The sequence below is a fragment of the Pleurodeles waltl genome, chromosome 6 (assembly GCF_031143425.1).
Source record: "Pleurodeles waltl isolate 20211129_DDA chromosome 6, aPleWal1.hap1.20221129, whole genome shotgun sequence".
Lineage (NCBI taxonomy): Eukaryota > Metazoa > Chordata > Amphibia > Caudata > Salamandridae > Pleurodeles > Pleurodeles waltl.
In genome coordinates, this window is record NC_090445.1 from 1,511,229,029 (window position 1) to 1,511,249,995 (window position 20,967).

The 20,967-nt window shown below is 46.1% G+C and overlaps 1 protein-coding gene across 4 annotated transcripts in view; it reads left to right on the forward strand.

The window, feature by feature from the left end:
- The window catches only part of GNB1 (G protein subunit beta 1), a 360,950-nt gene that overhangs the window by 265,558 nt on the left and 74,425 nt on the right, over nucleotides 1-20,967 (forward strand). For all 4 annotated transcript variants that reach the window (XM_069241008.1, XM_069241010.1, XM_069241009.1 and 1 more), the window contains one exon: nucleotides 910-1,126. In XM_069241008.1, coding sequence (XP_069097109.1) covers nucleotides 910-1,126 — 217 coding nt within the window. The remainder of the gene's footprint in view (nucleotides 1-909; nucleotides 1,127-20,967) is intronic.

A 20,967-nucleotide genomic window follows, 5' to 3' on the forward strand; every position in this document is an offset into this window, starting at 1 on the left:
GTGCTTATAGCTGCAGGCTATGGGACCCTTTCATGTTTTTCAAGAGTCCTGGTGCTTTAAAAATATGTATCAGAAGTGTCCCAATCACATCCAATGTCTCCAAGGATGCTTGAAATTCTAGTGGTTTATTGTTCTCACAAGGTGGCATCGGTTAAGGTGGGTCCTGGAAAATACCATGTTTGAAAGCTATCTATAGATCTGTAGAAAAGAGCAAGGGAACATTTGAAAGCATGAGAAATATGAGCAGCAAAAAAAATAGATTTTCATTGGTTTTGGTAATGTCTTAAAATTTTGTAGGTTTTGGGTTAGGGTTTCCTTATCCTTGCAGAATGGCCTTGTGGAATTATCACTTAACCAGGTTTCTATGTGGAGTAAGATCTCGTCTCGCTTCATGCATCTGAGATCTGGTGTTATGTATTTAGGATGTTCTTGTTCATCGATCATACATATATGGGGTGTCAGTTCAGTTGCTGCAAAACGAAAAGATGTGATTAGTTGTTAACTGGGGGAGGTTGAGAATGATTAGGGAAATGTCACTGGGGGTTATTAAGACAATATGTAGTGAAATATGCCTAGAAATGGGTTGTGTACTATACTTCAATATCTTTGTAGACTGTACCCACACAAACCTTAGTTTTAGTTAAATAACATTTCAAACATATTTGACCTCTCTCCTTGGTAATTATTCCAATTTCTTAACACAATGATTCTCGTTTCCACCCAAGTCTCATGGTAAAACTCCCTTTTTAGCCCTTTTACAAGGCAAGCTAGGTTTCTAAGAGTGCATTTGCAGAAAGATATTTACTGTGGGTCCATCCTAAAAGGATAAGTCTCCCAACAAAATATTTCCTTGTTTTGTCCTCATTTTCAGCTTTCTTATTCTGTGACCTACACTGTTTGTTTTTCCAGTTCTTCCCCAATGGCAATGCGTTTGCCACTGGCTCCGACGATGCAACTTGTCGGCTGTTCGATCTCCGTGCTGATCAGGAGCTCATGGTGTATTCACATGACAACATCATCTGCGGCATTACCTCTGTAGCATTCTCCAAGAGCGGTCGTCTTCTCCTAGCTGGATACGATGACTTCAACTGCAATGTTTGGGACACACTCAAGGCAGATAGAGCAGGTAAACATTGTGATTAACTGTTTGTGTACAATGTGGTTTTAGTCCCTTGTAATTAGTAGATTCAAAATGTAAACATTTTTACCTAAATGGTATTTGTAATGAGGGGATGGTAGTCATGAGTTGGTACTCAGAAAAACATTTAAGCATCTGGACACGTCAGGCTTTAAGTTGTATTTGGAGACTGGCCTAGTCCTGTAACTGTTATATTGACACTGTTTCCCCTTACAAAGACATAACTTTAGGTATACTATTTGAAGAGGTCGGAGCACATGGACTGATTCGGCAAGTGTCTTAGTTAAAAAATCACTCATTTAAGTGATGAGAAAATTGTGCACTGAACAAAGTGGTTAGTGAAATGGCTTGTGATACAGCGAAAATGCCAAAACAGTTCTTTGAGACTACAGTTAAACCTTGAGAAAAGGTATACACACAGGTGAAAATATTGGTCTCCAAGCAATCAGTTGTGTTTAGAATACCTATGGACTTAAAAAACCACTACTTGTAAGTAGTAGAAGTTTTGGCACTCTGGGGGTCACTATCAGGAAATTGGGATAAATCTATGGCATCTGAGAATAGTTGGCAGGTTAAAAAAATATATATATATCCTGTGAGAGGTGAAGGGTCTGGTCTCATTTAAGCCCACCCTCTTCATTTTGCGATCAGATGGAGCAAGATGGATAGGTACAGACCGCTGCCAGTTGTAGCCTACACGAAATGTAATTGTAAGGGGAGTTCCTCATAGAAGCCCTGCCACCCAAAACCTGGATTGGAAGTCAGTTGAAGCAGAAGATGCAGGATGCATGTGCCTGCTCAGTGCCATGCTAATAGATTCCAAAAATATAAGCTCAGAGCTTCATTGAGGAGGCATTTGCCTTTGAATCTTCGTAATGTTTTGTTTTCAAGCTGAACATAATGGCCAGTAGCGACCAAACTCCTATAATAGCTTTAGTGTGGAAATACTGTGCTTTGCCTTTGACGCCACATTAAGAAAAGAAAAAAACATTCCATGAAGGCTCATCTTAGTCAGTTAACTTGTTTATTTTCCACTCCACAGGCAAATCCCCTCAACCTGCTTTTTCCAGTTTTGTTGCCTCCATTACAGGTTTTGATCAGTTTAATTTTGATTCCTTTTTTCCGCTATGTAATGACAGTTCTTTCACTATTGGAAGGTCCCCTTCGCTTGGTAACAATAAATCTGAAAGTCCTTCATGCCTTTTGTAGCCACTCGTTTTGCAAAGTCACAAGGTTGAAGAGTGCCCTGCCTGCCAGGTAATTTACCCAAGAGGGTGAATATTTAAAGCTGCATCTGTGTGCTATAGATGGATCTATGCCAAAAGGGAAGCCTTATAGGATTGTGCAGCTGTTAAATCGCAGGAAGTACATTGCAAATAAGTACATCAGTTTTTGCTTTGCAGGTTAGTGCATAAAGTACATGCAGGTGTTTTACTTTACTTTTTTTTTTTTTTTTAAACAGTTTTGAGTGACAGAACGATTGGTGTATGTGTGTGTAAATATGTATGTTCAATGGGATGTGTCGCTGCAGATACACATGCTTTGCATAAGTTCGCCATCTAGTGTTGGGCTCAGAATATTACAAGTTGTTTTTCTTCTAAGAAGCTTTCTCGAGTCACGAGATCGAGTGACTCCTCCTCTCGGTGAAAGTGCGCATGGGCATCGAGTCCTTTAAGATTGTTTTCTTTCCGCCTTCTAAGTTCGGATGTGTTCCCTCTTGCTCCGGTAGATCTCGGTTCGGTACTATCAACTTTTTTATCTTTGCTTTAAATGTCTATCATTTTTTAACGCGTTTTCCATGCTACGCTCAATCAGATTGTAACTTTGGGATTGATTAGACGCCCTGTTGGGCACCTGCGGCCTTCTCAGGCTTACTGCTTCACAGGCTCATGGATCGGTCTTAGTTTTGATTTTTCCCTCTGTCATGCTAAGTTCCCCTACAACGACCAGCACTCGGTGTGTAACCTCTGCCTCTATCTGGACCACAAGGAAGAAACCTGTGAGGCCACCTGTTGACCATACAAACGCCTGACATTTTCAGTGAGGAACAGGCACAGACTGTGGTTTCCATCGCAGACTCAAATTCCAGCCGTGACTCAGAAGGGGACAGCCAAGTTATTCCTGCGGTGCAGTATGTGAGTACGACAGCCCCTTTCCATCACACAAAAACATCAAAAAGTCAACACAAATGGTCTTGGGGGTCCACCACTGCTTACTGGCCATATTCGGGCCTGAAAGTTACATCTTGACGAATGGCCCTCTGGTTTGGCATTGAAGACCAAATTCCACTTCGGAACCGAAACGTCTGTATACCACCTCTGAGCCGAAGCAGCCAAGCTCCTCTTTGGAGCCGAAAAAACTTCCATCTGCTTCAGAGTCCACATTTTCGGTCCGATTAAAGCAGCCAATCACCACGCGTTTGGAACACACAACTATTGGAAGCAGACATGTTCCATCTACATAGGAATCAGCAGACATAAGGCCCATTCTTGAAGTGATGGACATAACAGAAATTACAGATTCAAAAAGACACTGAGAAGATTGCCTCTCCTCCTTCAATAACAGAGGAAGCTGTCTTTTCAGGAAAGTTTGGAACCTGGGCCGCCTTCCGCAAAAATATTTAAGCACAAGGAGAAACCAAAGACGGTACAACAGTCTTCTCCACCGCACTCTCCTTTGCTTCCCACTACTCCACCACCTTCACCTTTACAGTATTCTATGCAATCTCCTGTCTCCTCACATGGGGATTATATGGGCGACAATACTTGCAATGTAGACCCATGGGATGTATATGATTCCTACCCTAATTCATCGAATGACCCTGATCTATATTCCACTATGCCATCGCCACCAGAAGACACCACAGCCTATAACCAGGTGATTGCTAGAGCAGCCGCATACCACAATGTGCAGCTGCACTCTGAGCCCATAGAGGATGACTTTCTATTCAACACACTATTCTCTACACTTAAACAGTACCAATGTTTGCCAATGCTACCAGGCATGCTAAAACATGCTGATGATATTTTTAAAGAACCAGCAAAGGCTAGAGTGCTCACACTGAGGGTGGACAAAAAATATAAAGCTGCAACAGCAGATCCACTCTTCATAGCACAATTACCACCTGATTCCATTGTCAGTGTAGCTAAAAAAAAAGGGCAAACAGTCAGTCCACAGGGGATGCTCCTCCCCCTGAGAAAGAAAGCCTCAAATTTGATGCAGCTGGCAAGAGTGCCAACTCAAGCTGCAAATCAGTGGAGAATTGCCAACTTCCAACCTCTTTTGGCCAGGTACGACGGGGCACATTGGGACGAGATGCAGGAGTTCCCTTCGATGTCTCCCTACAGAACACCAAAAAAGGGCAGAAGGATAAGCTTTTGCCTACAATCAAATTAGATCTGCCGTAGATGTAGCAGATGCCACAACTAGGGGTATAAATAGTAGCGTTATGAAGCCATGCTTGGTTGCGGTCCTTAGGATTCAATCCTGAGATACAGCAAGCTGTCCTCAATATGCCGTTTAACAAACAGCATCTATTTGGACCAGAGGTGGATACCACCATTGAAAAATTAAAAAAGGACTCGATACAGCAAAAGTCATGGGTGCCCATTACACAACACCTTTTCTGGGTACTTTTCGCAAGACCCTATTCAGAGGGGGTTTTAAACCCCAAACATCAGAGGCTTCTACATCCCAACTAAAAAAAGGGGCAACAGTATTAATTTAGGGGGTCTTTCTGAGGATCCTATAGGGAAAACAACTTCAGAAGTAAGGGCAAACCCACTGCCACAAAAGGTGTCTCCACCTCATCAAAGCAGTGACTTTCTCTCCATGCCCACACAGCACACATCTCCTGTGGGAGGAAGACTGCAACATTTCTACCATCAATAGCACAAAATTACATCACATCAATGGGTATTGTCAATTATCCACAATGGTATTGCCGCAAACTCATCTCCACTCCCCAAATATTCCCCCTCTCTCACACAGGCTTTCTCCGGAACACATTGTTCTACTAAAACAAGAGGTAGAACCACTTCTACTCAAAGGTGCAATATAGTTTGTACCCATCACTCAACAAGCAACAATAATATATTCTCTATACTTCCTCATACCAAAAAAGGATGGCACTCTCAGACCAATCCTCTATCTCAGACCTCTCAATCAGTAAATTCTCTGAGCATTTCCACATGGTCACTCTTCAGGATGTCATCCCCATGTTACAAAAACAAGAGCACATGACTGCATTAGATCTAAAAGATTCTTACTTCCATCTTCCCATGCATCCAGCACACCACAAATACCTGAAGCTTTTGATAGCAGGCAAGCACTACAACCCTTTGGAGTAACAACAGCACCAATGGTATTTACCAAATGTCTAGAAGTGCTTGCACCATACATCAGAAGACAGTATAAAAATGTCTTTACCTATCTGGACGACTGGCTAATAAAAACCAGCACCATTCAAACCTGTAAAAAAAAAACACACAATAGATACCCTACACAGTCTAGGGTTCACAAGCAACTACCAGAAGTCACACCTTCAGTCAACGCAAATACAACCATATCTGGGAGCATTTATGAACACTCAGTCAGCATTAGCCTACCCAAACACACAAAGAATTCAAGCATTCCACAGCCTCATATCTCAGCTACAATACAGTCAAACTTACACAGTAAGGTTTATTATTAAACTGTTGGGAATGATAGCATCCTGAATATCAAGAGTGCCCAATGCACACCTAAACATGAGACCCCTGCAACAGTGTTTTTCACAACAGTGGTCTCAGGCACAGGGTCAACTTCAAGATCTAGTGTTGTTGGACCGCCAAACTTGCAACTCTCTGCATTGGTAGAATCACACCAACTTATAAAAAGGGTGGCTATTTTAGGACCCTGTGCCACAGATCATAATCACCACAGATGCATCAATGGCAAGTTGGGGAGCCCATCTCAACAATCCTATGATACAGGGAGAATGGGACTCAATCCAACAGACTTACCACATAGACAACTTGGAATTGCTGGCAGTGTTCTTAGCACTCAAAGCATTCCAGCTACAGATCACACACAAGACAATGTTAATAAGGACAGACATGACAGTAATGCATTATCTGCAGAAACTTGGAGGGGTGGGGGAGACAGTCATCTCAAGTGTCCCTTCTAGCATAGACAGTTTGGAAGTGGGCAATTCAGTCTTATTAACCTGTTAGAGTATATCCCAGGGATCAACAGCCAACTAGCGGACCTCTTAAGCAGGACACAGTAGCAAATACAAGAATGGGAGATTCACCCACAAGTAATTCAACAGTACTTTTACATGTGGGGAACACCAAAAGACCTCTTCGCAAAAAGTGAAAATGCAAAATGCCCACACTTTGCATGCATCCAGGCACCCAACACCCTTGATCCAAGGGAAATGCTCTATGGATCAATTGGCCAGGGATATTTGCTTACGTTTTTCCCCCTCTCCCACTAATTCAGTTTCTGGTCAACAAGATCCATCACACTTCCCTCACTATGATACATACAGCTCCCACATGGGCACGACAACACTGGTACACAACACTATTGGCTCTATCTGTAGTACACATCACAAGCTCCCAAACAGACCAGACCTATTGACTCAAAACAGAGGTCAAAACAGGCATCCCAATACCAGTATGCTCAACCTAGCGATTTGGCTCCTGAGGTCATAGATTTTGGATATCTACAACTTCTTTCAGAATGTATAGACATTCTAAAGGAAGCGCATAAACCTACAACCAGGCTGAGCTATGCAGTTTAATGGAATCGTTTTGTATATTATTGTCAACCCAAAAACATTGGTCCACTTAACATACAATATCCGGTAAAGATGCTTTATTTGCTTTACTTACAGAAAGCAAATTTTGCATATTCATCCATTAAAATTAACAGCAATATCAGCCTACCTCCAAAACAGACAGCATACCTCTGTTTCGAATGTCTGTCATAAAAGCTTTTATGGAAGGCCTTAAGAGTTATTTTACCTAGAGCTCCACCAGCTCCTTCCTGGAATCTTAACATTGTGCTAACAATAAATGTGTTTTTTTTTGTAGGCACACATGCTTACATACTAGCATACTCCTGCCATCTAGTGTTTGGCATAGACGTTTGAAAATTGTTTTTGTTCAAAGAAGTATTTTGAGTCACAGGATGTGGTGTGACAATTTACATTGCATATGAGAACTGACGTCTTACAAAATTGTGTTTTTTCCAGCCATCTGGTTCATACGTGCAGAGTGGACTCCAAAGATGTACTGCCCGGAACACATTATAGTTGGCCACATTTGGCTACTTGTTGATCCCATTGTATCTGTTTTGACACAGCTCTGGCAATTTCATCTCCTGATGCGTGCTTCATTTTGCAGCACCGCAAACTTCCATTGAAGGCCAGGGTCACCCATGGCATCTCCCACCCCTCGGGCCCAGAACTACCCCACTGCCACATTGTCCCTGGTCTGACCATCATGAGGTGTACCTACCCCAATGACTGCCAGTTACCAGAGGGTCCACTCCTTTCCTATTCAGCGCCAGTCAACCCCCTCAAACCTTATGAGCACGTGATAGGTAAAGGCTCCATTAGCAATCCCTTGGATGGACACATGTGGCGCTCCGCGGTGATCCCGGTCTATTAGCAGTCAGCTCCGCCCTGATAACATCAGACTACCATGTGGTCATTCACAGGACAACAGCTTTTACCAAAGTTGACGTGCATGCTATCTGGAAAGAGGATGGCTTTCTTTTGGGTGTGTTCTTAAAAGCTGAACTTAAGGTCAAATTCCTCCCAATACTCAAGGGCATGTTAAAATCATATCTCAATAATTTTAAGGAATTGGGAAAGACTAGAGTTGTAACTTAAAGAGTAGATAATAAATGTAAACCCTCTTCAAGCGACCCAACAAACATTAAGGGACAGGTTCAACCCGAATCTCTGTTCTTTAACACTGCCCCATAGCCCATACCACTTGCTGTCATCCTCCTTCAGACACCGTTTGCAAGAAAGTTTACACTACAGGCAAGAGTGGCTGTTGGAGCAGCAACCCATTAGCGGATAGCCAATTCCAGTGGCTTTCCTGTAACGCAATGAAATGGCACAATGGGAGAAGATGCAAGAGCTCCTTAAGTACCCCCTAGAGCAGTATAGAACGTGTTTGGAGCTGTTGGTGTATGAGGACAAAGTAATCTCCAACTCTGGCATTCACTGTGTCCAGCAGCATCTCCTCAAACTTCTGTTTGACTGGGAGCACCTTTTTAAGCTCCATGTTGACAAAATGATCTAGAATATAAATAAAAATACTTGAACAGCAAAGTTAGTGAGTGTGATACATTCCACTCTGTACTGGGCTCTTTACATTAGCAGCCAACCAGAGGGGGAACAAAGACTCCTCACCCTAGCAGCACCACTCCTACTAGAGGTAGCAGCAGGTTGGGAGCAGATACAAAAGGGGCTCCTACAGATGTAAAATGGGTAGGGTCAAAAGGGTCCTCTAGCAAGGGAGTTGCATTTTCAAACAGTGACTTGCTCTGCCTCCCACCTATCATATGTCACCCGTTGGAGAGGTAGGGGGGGAGAATACGCAACTTCGTCCCTCACTGAGGCAAAATGACGGTAGGCAAGTGAGTCATAGCTGTAGTCCAACACAGCTATTGCCTAGAAGTTCACACAACTCCTTCGTCCATCCCCCCCCCCCCAAACATCCCACCATGTGCACACACGTTCAGTAAAGAGTGCCCCGATGATATGCTTCCACTCAGGCTGGATGTTCTCATGCACAAGCAAGGGTGAATTGGGCATCTTGATTCCAGACAGCTCAGCTTTGTAATTTGGCATCTGAAGTCATAGAATTCAGGTTCTTCATTTTCCCCAGGAATGTCTGTTTTGAAGTCTGATCACCCACAGCGAGAGCTTTTACCCAGCAGGAAGGAACGTTTGTTCACCACTGCAGCTTCCAGAAACTGGACTCTAAGGCCAGGATATTAATGGCTACCGTTCGCACTTTCAGAAAGCAGACTTTTCCAGCACCTCTATTCGCCAACACTTAGCTGTAACCTACATTCATATCTGGAAACAATCATTCCTCTTCAGAATTTCTGTTACTGCCTTCATAGAGGGCCTCAAGAGGGTGCCCTTCTCTTCCAACAATAACGATTTAAACCCTAAGCATTCCTGCCCCCTTGAGCTCCTTTTGGGAGGTGGCCTTCCTGGGGGGACATTAAATTGCTTAGGTGCATTAGCAAGCTGCAAGCGCACTCCCCACAAGAGCCATTCATCCTGGTCCATGAGGACATGATTGTATCCCTAATATGGTGTCACCCTTCCATGTTAACCAAACCACAGAGCTCCCCGTCTTCTTTCCACAAGCAGATTCCATTGCAAAGAGAGCACTCTACACACTAGATGTCAAAAGAGCTCTCATGTATTACATTGAAAAGTCCAAGCCTTTCTGTATGTCTGAACACATTTTTCTGACCTTTGTAAAGCCTTAGAGAGGGCATTACATCTTCAAGGTAGGTATATATTTTTTTTGTATAGTCAAGTATATTTAAACCGACTTTCATAAAGCAAAGTGTGTTCTACCTGCACTCCAGCCGAAAGAAAGGAGCACCATGACCTTCCTAGGAAAAGGCCCCCAGTAAATGTTAGGCATCCACCTGGTCAACACCACACATTTTTAACAAGTGCCATGGTGTGGACATCTTAGCCTGTCAACATATTGTGTGCCAGAAATCTGTATCAACACACTGCTTCTTGAGGGCACTGCTTTACAGTCTGTGCTAAGCATGTATATCTACACCTAGGCATGGTACAAATAAATGTCACTCAACCTGTAAGCGTGTATAGTGTTAGTCACATGTGTCCCACCTTTGTAATCATGTCTTTTGCAGATCTCTTGTTTTCTCCTTTTGGCCACACATTGAGTTCCACACACTTCTTACATTTACGCTCATATGACTCACCAGATTTGTGAAAAACAACCTAACATTGAGTCTGTGCACAACTGGTGTACACTATGAAGAGTTGTGCCACATCTTGGGAGTCAAAAGATTTCTTCACACAAAAACAGCTTGCAAATGAGAGCCCAACACTATATGGCAAGAGTAGGTGAAACATGTGACTCTACAGCACTACACACTATTGCCACATGTTCACATTTTCTTACACACAAACACAGCTATACCGGTGTATTTGTTTTTTCTTTGTCAATTAAACGGGGTACGAAGAGTTGCTAATGGTTCAGGAATGGGTATTGCTAAGAGGTAGTGTTTTTAAAGGTTTAGGGATAGGTATGGTTAAACAGTATTTATCAGGATCAATAAAGGGCCTGGTCGCAGAGGTGGGATTGGTGTTACTCAGGGTAATAAAATATTTCTTTATGTTTAAGAAAGAAAAAAAAATACTCTTTAAAAAAATAAAAAAAAATAAAGGTTCAGGGGACATCATAGTTGGGTGAAAATGTGTTAAAACCTACTGTTTTAAACAAAACCACCAAAATTCACCTGTTAGTTAGCTTAAGTTCCCAAAAGTTATTATAATTCCCCGCATTGCACAGTCTTGTCATCAGTGATGTAACTTAATATGTTGCAGCGATATTAATAGTGTTGTGGAACTTGTATTGAATTGTGTAACACTGGATGTAATTAGCATTGCATGGTGAGGAAATGGGTTAAGGGGTTTTAAAGGTTTAGGATGGTCGCAGTAAGGTATAGTAAGGGGTTATTAGGATCCAGGAATGGGTAGTGTTACAAATTAGTTCAAAATTTAAATGTACCAAACCATAGAATTTTACCAGTTAGTGTTAGTTATCTCACATAACTCTTGTCCGAAGGTAGTTAACTTACCCGCTCGCCATGCACAGTTATCTGATGTAAGAAAGTACCCTCTTTCTTGGCATGGTTCCCCCCCATTTTCTGCCTGTTGTCAGTTTGTTTGACTGTCTACTAGGGTCCTGCTAACCAGGTTCCGAGTAGTTATGCTCTCTCCTGTAAACTGTACCTTTTTCTTCCCACAATTGGGATACTGGTCCCCCCATGTAAGTCCCTAGTATATGGTACCCAGGTCATTGGGGTCCCCGGGGATTCCCAAGAGCTGCAGCAGTTATTCTACCACCTATAGGGAGCCCATGTAAAGGGTTCTGCAGGCCTGCCATTGAAGTCTGTGTTAAATTAGTGCATGCACCAGTTTTCCCTACTGGTCACTGCTCGGGTTCACTGTAAGTCACCCCTATGGTAGGCCCTCCCAGCCCAGAGGGCAGGGTGCAAGTACCTGTGTGTGAGGGCACCCCTGCACTAGCTGAGGTGCCCCCACAAACTGCAGACCCATTTTCCTGGACTTTGTCAGTGCGGGGACACCATTTTACGCATGTACTGGACATAGGTCACTACTTATGTCCAGCTACCTAATGGTAACTCTGAACCTGGGCATGTTTGGGATCAAACATGTCCGACTCATACCCCCAATACTGATGCAAGTATTGGAAGTATAATTCCGTGCACTCTGGGGGTTCCTTAGAGGAATCCCAGCATTGATACCACCAGTCTTACAGGGTTTTCCGGGCAGCCCAAGATGCTGCCACCCCTGAGACAGGTTTCTGCTCTCCTGCTGCTTGATCTGATCAAGCCCAGGAAGGCAGAACAAAGGATTTCCTTTGGGAGAGGGAGGTAACACCCTCTCCCTTTGGAAATAGGTGTGACTGGCTTGGGAAGGGTAGCCTCACCGCCCACTGGTATGCTTTGAAGGGCACATTTGGTGCCCTCCGTGCGGTTCAGGACCCCCAGTTCCTGCTCTGGCACAAAACTGGACAATAGAAAGGGGAGTGACCACTCCCCTGTCCATTACCACCCCAGGGATAGTGCTCAATGCTCCCCCAGAAGGTCCCTGGGTTCTGCCATCTTGTTTCCAAGGTTGGTAGGGAACTCTGGAAGCATCTGAGTGGCCAGTCCAAGCAGGTGACGTCAGAGCCCCCTCCTGATAATTGCTTCCCTGGTTAGGTGACCAATCTCCCTTTCAGCACTTTTAAGAGTCTCTCTTGGGTGGGTCCTCAGATATGGCTTGCAAGAGTCCAGCAGGATTCCTCTGCAACCTCCACTTTAACTTCTGGCCACTGGAACCGCACCGGGACCCTCCAGGAACCGACAACGCTGCAAGCAACGAGGAAGACTCTTCTGCAACGTTTGTTTCCACGACTCCTGCCAGCTCTGCAACATTTCCCCAGCTGTGCATCCTCAGAAATCAGCAACTCTTCAGCCTGCACAAGAAGGAGGAATCTCCCTTGGAGTGAAGGAGTCACTCCCCTGCAACCGCAAGCACCTACATCAAACAACGACCGGATGCATGGATCTCTCCTCATTTTGAGGCGTGTGGATCCTGCATCATGGGTGGTGGTCCGGAGTAGTCCTCTTGGTCCTCTTTGCCAGCTGTCCAACTTTGGTGGCGATAAGCCTTTGCCTTCCCATGCAGGACAGTGCCCCCCGTGCACTGCGGCTTTTGCAGCTCCCAAGGCTCGTTTCCATCTCCTCCAATGGATCTTCAGACAACGTGCAACTCCAGCCCCCAGCACACCTTCCTGCAAAGCACAGCCTCCTGCTTTATTCTCCGGTGGCCTGGGATCCTCCTTTGTAATGTTGCATGAGCTCCTTCTGCGACTCCTGTGTACCCATCCTGTGGGACTCCTGTGGGGTGCTGCCTCTGTTCCTGTGGACTGTCTGTGACGCTGAGGGTCCCCTGTGACTCCCCCTCTAGGGTTGAGTCCTCATGGTCCTTGCTGATCCCCTGCAGCACCACTTTTCCACTAACCATTTAGTTTACCTTTGCCAAGTCTTGTTGGTGGAGTTCTTGCACCGGCACCCACCTGCAATCCTCACTCCAGCGTGGGACATCTTCTGAATCCATCAGGAACTCTTCTTCGGCTCCAGGTCTGTAGGGCTGACCTGTTCTTCAGCTCCATCGACCAACTCCTGCAAGTACAGCTGGGTGGGGGTAGTAGCGCCTACTCCTCCTGGACTCCACTGTGAATCTTGGACTTGGTCCCCTCTCTCCACCGGTCTTCTTTCTTCAGGAATCCACCACTGGTTTTCTTGCAGTCTTCTCTGGGTGTCGTATTTCTTTTTTTCCTCCTTTTGGGTACTTTAGGGAAAATCCAGTGGTTTACTCCTGCTTTCCTGGTCGCTGGGGGGTGGGGGTGTTACTTATCCCTGTGGTTTCTAGTGCCCCTCTCCCCCTACACATTCCACCTATCTAGGTGGGGGTCCTGTGTTTGCATTACATTTTTTTTTTAGTATGTGGTTTGGGCTCCCCCTAAGGTCACTATTGGTTATTGCTATTTGCGCTGTTTTCTAACCTTTTCTATCCCCATTTCTGATTACTAGTGAATATTTTTAGTGTACTTACTTACCTCCTATTAGAGGTTTTGTCCTAGTATTTTTTGGTATTGTTAAAAAAATATATAGTACATTTTCTTTCATGTGTGTAAGTGCTGTGTGACTAGAGTGGTATTACATGAGCTTTGCATATCTTCTAGATAAGCCTTGGCTGCTCATCCACAGCTACCTCTAGAGAGCCTGGCTTCTAGACACTGCCTACACTTCACTAAGAGGGGAAACCAGGACTACGTATAAGGTGTAAGTACCTTGGGTATCCACCACACACCAGGCCAGCTTCCTACATCTGATCAATAATTTTACTGCAGATGTTAATGACATCAATGATGTTATCAAAGATGTCATGAGAGCCATAATTTGTGGGGTAATTATCAGTGCATGGCAAGGGTCTGGATGTGGCTGTGAGTGTGCATGAGGGTCTGAGAGTGGGTGCTTGAGTACCTGAGTGGGTCTGTGAGGGGGTGCATAAGGGTCTGAGTGGGTATATGAGTGGGAGAAAGATTGAAAGAGGGGAAATGTTTTTAGACTCTTGAATGATATACTTAAAATGAGATTTCTGGACAAATCGAAAAGAAGAATGTATTTGTCAATTAAAAGGGTAAGATCATCTTTTATTATGAACCTTCTACTTTTGAAGTAGAAAAAAAATTAAAGTAGGGAAAATGACAACAGTTAAACCTGGTCTAGAACCCTCAGCTTTCAGTGTGAGGGTCAGGTGACTCCTTATTGTGATGAGACCATTACAATAACTATCTTCCATCAAATTATGGGATAAGTGTTCTAGCCAACTCCCTATGTCCTGTGGTAGCTGGCATTACTCCCACAAGCAGAGACCTTCTTTTAATAGCAGCTCCCTGCTTGCAGGAGCAGTGTTTTTGTCTTGTCTTCCCCCCCATGCATATTTACATGCAGGGAAGACAGATGAAACCCCTGCTTTCTGGCAGCAGTAGCTGTTTGACAGCTCTCGCTGTCAGAAAGGGGAGTGTTTGCTTTTGCTAGGTGGGAGCTGTTAGCTCCCACCTAGCAAAAGCAGTACAGCTGTGCCTCCGGGGTGGGCCAACCCCCCCCCCCACCCCACCCCCCCGGAACATGGGTGTTCGCCCTGGGGGAGGGGGGGGGTTTGCAGTGTTTCCCCTTCATCTTTGTTATTGTATTTCGGGGGGGGGGGAGGTGGTAGTGTCTTGACTTACTGGGGAAGGGGTGCTGTACCCCCCCCCCCCCCCCCCCATCAAATTAGTTTAAAGCCTTGGGGAGGTGGCAGGGAAAGGGGGGCCCGCGGCCACCCACACTGAATGTGATGAATGCCCTGGAGAGGTGGTGGTCCCTGGGGCAGTGGGGTGGCCAGGTGGCCCCCCACACACGTTTTGTAGACCCCAGGAGTTGGTGGTCCCTGGGGTGGTGGGGATGGGCAGTCGACCTCAATTGCATTAAAAAGGCAATGACTGCTGAACTGGCCCACCCGGTAGCTGTTTATAAAAAAAAAAAAAAGCACAGGAGACCGTGCTTTGTATTTTTGGGGAAGGTGGATTTTAGTCAGATCTGCTGCAACTGCGGCTATTTTTTTTATTTTTTTTATGCTTTTTAACTCTGCCTAGCACCAGAGCTAAGGGGTCAGGGTGTCTCTACACTGACCCCGTTCTCCTATTTTTTTTGTTTGTTTTGTTTCTTCTTTATATCTTTTTTGGGGACTGGACTCAGCTGAAGCAGTCCCAAGACGACTGAAGTGTTGGCAGCTAATCAGATCTCACCACAAGATCGGGAGTGGTCTCAAATCCTTTGAGTCCGTATATATACAAATTTTGACTTTAATTTCTCAAACTACTGAACAGATTTACTCCAAATAATAAAAAGGTCTCTTTCCGGACCATGAGCTAACTTTCTGCCAAATTTGGTGTAATTCCATCCAGTGGTTTGGTACGCTATCAAAATCCCTTTGGAAAAATGAATGGGGGAAAAGTGTTTTGGAGACCCTCTTTTTCTCAGCTCCTACTTGACAGATCACCCCGAAACATTTCAGACAGCTGCTGATGTGAATTTTCTTTTTTTTTTTTTTAATTTAGTGAAGATTCGTCAACCGGCGCCAAAGATATAGGCAAGTGGAAAAAAAAAACACTTTTCTATAGAAACGAGGTCCTAACTAACTACCTAGAGTTGGCAACCACTAGGTAATATATATAAATATATTTATTTGTGTGTGTGTGATGGAGATTTCTAGTTGCAGATTCCTTACCTTAGAATTTCCCACAGGCATCAGACTGGCTCCGGAGATTATTATTTTTTTGACTGGTACCCATGCACACCGTTTGGTGGCGTCGGTCGACTCAGCGAGTGTCATTGGTATCGTAGTTGCCGTGATGATGTGCAGTCGTATATAGGTGCCATCCCGGCACGCTGACATCAGTTCTTTTCTTTCTACGCCAGCCTACATGCAGATCTGGTGAAGAGGTAAACCCTAGTCCTTTTTTGACTAACTGCAACACTTTTGTCGAATACTTTGACGAATTTTGGATGCGTCCAGTGATGTCCCAGAAGACTGGTTTTAAACCCTTTGACTCCTGTCACTGAATGATGTCTGTGACACATCCTTAACTTGTCTGCCTTTATCTGGAGTGCAAAATGGCCCAAAGCCGTGTTCCGAGTGTCGGGCCAGGAACCCAGAGGCTTTGAGGGAACAGTCCGTGAAGGCATGACAGCCCATCACTCAACTCAACATCTCTCCTGGTCTTGTTTGAGAGAAAGGTCTGGAGACCGGTTGCGTAGTCATCACCACTCCTCTTCAAAAAGGTAGAAGGCCAAACGTCGTTCGACTTCACCCTGTCGCTCGGATGACGTGACACAGGAAGTGTTGACGTTCTGGGCCTCTGCCTTCAGAGCCTGCGTCTGGATCGGCTCTGCGCCACCCCTACTTTCCAGGAGCTGGTACCATCATTGCCCGCTAAAAGAGTTCTCATCTTTGGGCAGACTGACTCTCCTTCGGGCCCAGGAGAGTCTGTGAAGAACCCCTCGGGTTCGACATGGTGGCTTCGGGGGGCACCTCCAGATCAGTTCTTCGGTCCGTTCTGACGCCGGTCGTGCCAACATGACCTTCCCCGGCATCGGGACAGGCGTTGACTCTCCTGACGTCGCTTGGACCTGCAATCTACATCGATCCTATATTTATCCCCCAACGACCTAGAGCCTTAATGGCGTTCCTCGTCTATTCTGTTTTCCATGGGCTCTCCTGGGCCCAGGGCGGACCCAGACCCTTCTTTCTATGGGTATGAATGTGAGGATAGTGTAGAGGGGTCACCGGACCCTTTAGAATACTAGCTTGACCCTGACATGGACTGGGTTCAGGATTTGGGAGGTGATAGCAGACTAGATACCTCTTCTGACGCTGGCATGCTTTCTCCCTTCACCATGGCTATGGAGCCTCATACTCCATGGTGGTAAGAGGGGATGCTGAGGTTTTGGACCGTCTTCTTCTTTTTTTTTATGTGGAGGTCACGACTAACCTCTTGACTGAGGTGCTTCAGCCTAGGGCTTCCTGTTCAGAAACCCCTCCTTCCCTTTAATGAAGCCCTTACAGACTTCCTACTGGGTACCTGGTCAAAACCCAGCACAGGTGCTCGTGAATAGGAGGGTAGCCCGGTGCCATCGGCCCTCGCTGACTGACCCAACTTCCTGAACCTATGCCTTTAGTCCTCGTGATCCAGGGCTTCTTCATCGTCTGGTGCATTTCTTTCCACTCCCCCAGATAGGGAATCAAAAAGACTGGATAATTATGGGAAGAAAATGTTTTCTTCTGCCAGTCTATCGCTGCAGTCCGTGAACACTGCATGCCTTTTGGGCTCTCTGGGATACAGTCATGCAAGTGCTGCCTCGAGTCCCAGAGGAGGCCTGGGCGGTTCACTCCCAAGGTCTTTCAGACAAGAGAGATGCAGCAAAGTTCATTATTCATTGTGGACTGGATACAATCGACTCACTAGGTAGATCGGTTGCATCAATTGTGGCCTAAGGTGCCACGCCTGGTTGCAGGTTCCTGGCTTTTCAGGGGATATCCGGCAAACTTTGCCGGACATGCCCTGTGATGGCACCCGTCTGATCGGAGACAAAGCGGACTCTGCGATCGAGCGATTTAAGGACTCCCGGGCTACGGCTCGGTCCCTTAGCCTCGACGCTGCTCCTCGTTTCCCCACAGTCCGCTTTTGGCTCCTTTCGTGGCTATGGAAGGGGCACACAACGTGTTCATTTCCAACTGGCCACTGACCTGCTCATACTTCACAGCCTCTGTGCGGCCGCAGAGAACCAGTGGTCCACCCCTGCCCCTCCACTGCCTTCAAGCCTTCCTAGTCTGTTGTAACATCTTGGACCAGTTGGCTGCATGATTTGCAATCACCTGCCCCACTGGCAATCCATCACCAAGGACTGGTGGGTGTTGCAAATTGTCTGAAGGGGCTACTCCCTCCCCTTCAAGTCTTCACGGACTACCATGCCACCATCATATGATCATCTGTTGGAGGATCGTTTGCGCTGCTCTCTGAGGAAGTCAAGGCTCTCTTGGCCAAGGGCACCATAGAGAGGGTCCCTGCGCCATAAGTAGATTGTGGCTCTTGCCGCTACTTTCTGGTGCCCAAAAAGGAAAAGGGCCTTCGCCCTATCCTAGATCTCCGGTCCCTCAATCTCTTCATCAAGAAGTTAAAAATGCTAACTCTAGCTGAGGTTCTGTCTGCCCTGGAGACTGGAGGGTAGCGTTGGACTTGCAGGATGCCTATTTCCACATTGCCATCCTGCCGGCCCACAGATGCTACTTGGGATTCTTGGTAGGTCGCATGCACTTTCGGTTGACCGTGCTCTCCTTCTGCCTTACCAGTTCTACTCGGGTGTTCACGAAAGTGATGGTAGTGGTTGCAGCTCATCTGCGCAGGTTAGTGGTTTCAGTCTTCTCCTACCACAACAACTGTCTTGTGAAGGTGAACTGAAGATCCAGTGGGCGCAGAATCAGGGGAATCTCTCCGACAAGGTCCAGATCTCGAAGGGGACTGCACTAGATCTGCAGTGGTGGCTATTAAATCCAGATTGGGTCAACAACAGATCTCTTCCCCCTTCCCCAACCAGATCTCGCAGTTGTAACAGATGCATCACTTCTGGGATGGGGCAGCCACATGGGAGAGGTGGAGATCAGAGGCCTCTGGTCTCAGACAGGGTTCAGGCTCCATCTCAACCTCTTGGAGCGCCAGGCGATCTAACTTGCTTTGAAAACATTCCTTCCCTCTCAAAGGAAAAGTGGTGCAGGTGTTCAACGACAACACCACAGCCATCGGTACTTCAACAAGCAGGGTGGAGTGGGGTTGTGGACCCTATATCAAGAGCCTATTCGCCTCTGAACACGTCTGGAGCGCCAGGGCATTTCACTGGTGGTTCAACATCCGGTGGGCTCTCTGAACACCAGAGCAGACAAACTCAGCAGTCGATCACGAATGGAGTCTCTATCCGGAGGTGACACAAGGTCTCAGGGAGAGCCTTGGTTAGATCTGTTTGTCTTTGCAGAGAACGCGCAATGTCTGCTATTTTGCGTGTTGGAGTTTCCAAGACGGCACTTGCTCAGCGATACTTCATCATGAATGGAGCTCAAGCCTCCTTTACACCTTCCCGCCAATACTACTTCAGCCCAGAGTTCTGAAGATCAGGCACGACCAGGCCCGAGTAATCCTGGTGGCTCCGGACTGGGCATTAAGATTCTGCTTTCCAGAGCTATTGAGCATGGCCATCGATCCTCCAATCAGACTGCCCCTTCGGGAAGATAGTCTGTCGCAACAGCAGGGGATGGTCCTTCACCCAAACCTCTCTAGTCTCCGCCTCCTTGCGTGGAGGTTAAGCGGCAGCAGTTGATGGCTTTCAAACCTTCCATCCGAAGTCTGTGATGTTATCTTGGCAGCCAGGCATCCCTCCACCAAAATGGTACTCGCTGGTCATTGGAACACATGTGTCGCATAGTGCATCAGCAAGTCTATTGATCCCATTTCTGCACCTCTCTCTGAGGTTCTTCTCTTCATTCTTTCTTGAGGGTGCCCAGGGCTCTGCTCTGGGAACCCTCAAGCGTTATTTATCTGCCATCTCTGCCTTTTTAAGGCTGCCAGACCAACCTTCTCTATTCACACCCCATTACTGTGAGCTTTCTTAAAGGACTCACCCATATGTTCTCTCCTATCCTTTTCATAATGCCCCAGTGGGATTTGAACTTGGTCCTGACATCTCATGCGTGCTCCTTTTGAGCCCCTCCACAACTGTACCCTGTGGTTCTTGTCTCTTAAAACTGCGTTCTTTGTCGCCATCACCTCTGCTTGCAGAGTGAGCAAGCTCCGGGCCCCCTCTTCAAAGCCTCCATTTCTGGCTGTCCATCCTGAGAAGGTGGTGCATCATACCAGAGATTCCTTCCCAACGGTGACGCCTTTTCATGTAGGCCAACCTATCACCGTGCCTACTTTTTACTCACCCCACATCTCTCTCATGAAGAGGAGAGACTCCACTGCATGGATCCAAATGAGGGTTAGTATGCTACATAACACGTACCAAAGATTTCAGGGTGGATGATCAACTATGTGGGTGTGAAGAAAGGAAGGGTGGTGCAGAAGAGGACCATCTCCCAATGGGTAGTCTTCTGCATCAAAATGTGCTACGCTTTGGCGAAAAAGCTACCCACTGAGGGTTTGCTTGCTCATTTTACCGGAGCAACTGCTGCTACCATAGCGTTATCACGCAGAGTTCCAGTCCTGGATACCTGCCAGGCAGCAACGTGGGCATCCCTGCACATGTTCACTAAACATTACTGCCTGGATAGTCTGGTCCGCAGAAACTGCTGCTTCGGCCGTTCAGTTCTGCAGGACTTTTTGGTGTGATCTTAGTTTGCAGCCCACCACCGGGGATGGTATTGCCCGAGTATCTATTCCAAGGTAAGGAATCTGCAACAAGAAGTCTCTAACAGATGAACAAGTTATTTATCTAGGTTAACGATATATCTGGTAGAGAGACATTCTAGTTGCAGATTCCTTACCCATTTTCTCTGTTCTGGTAACTGATTTTTAGGGACAGGAACTTCCCGTTAGGGCCATAGTATTGGTGCACATGGTCAGTGTTCTTCATGGCTCCACGCTACTGGTGTGGAAAGTCATGAAAAGAAACTGACATCAGTGTGCCGGGGTGGTGCCTATATATGACCGTGATGTCATCACGGCGACCACTGTGCCAGTGACGCACGCGGAGTTGACCGCTGCCACCTGATGCGCAGAGGTGCTGCTCGAAGAAAAATCTCCAGATCCAGTCTGACACCGGGTGGAAATTCTAAGGAATCTGCAACTAGAATATGTCCCTACCAGACATATTGTTACTGAAGGTAAGTAACTTGTTCATTATACATAGTATGTATATTACGTACTGGTGGTCACCAG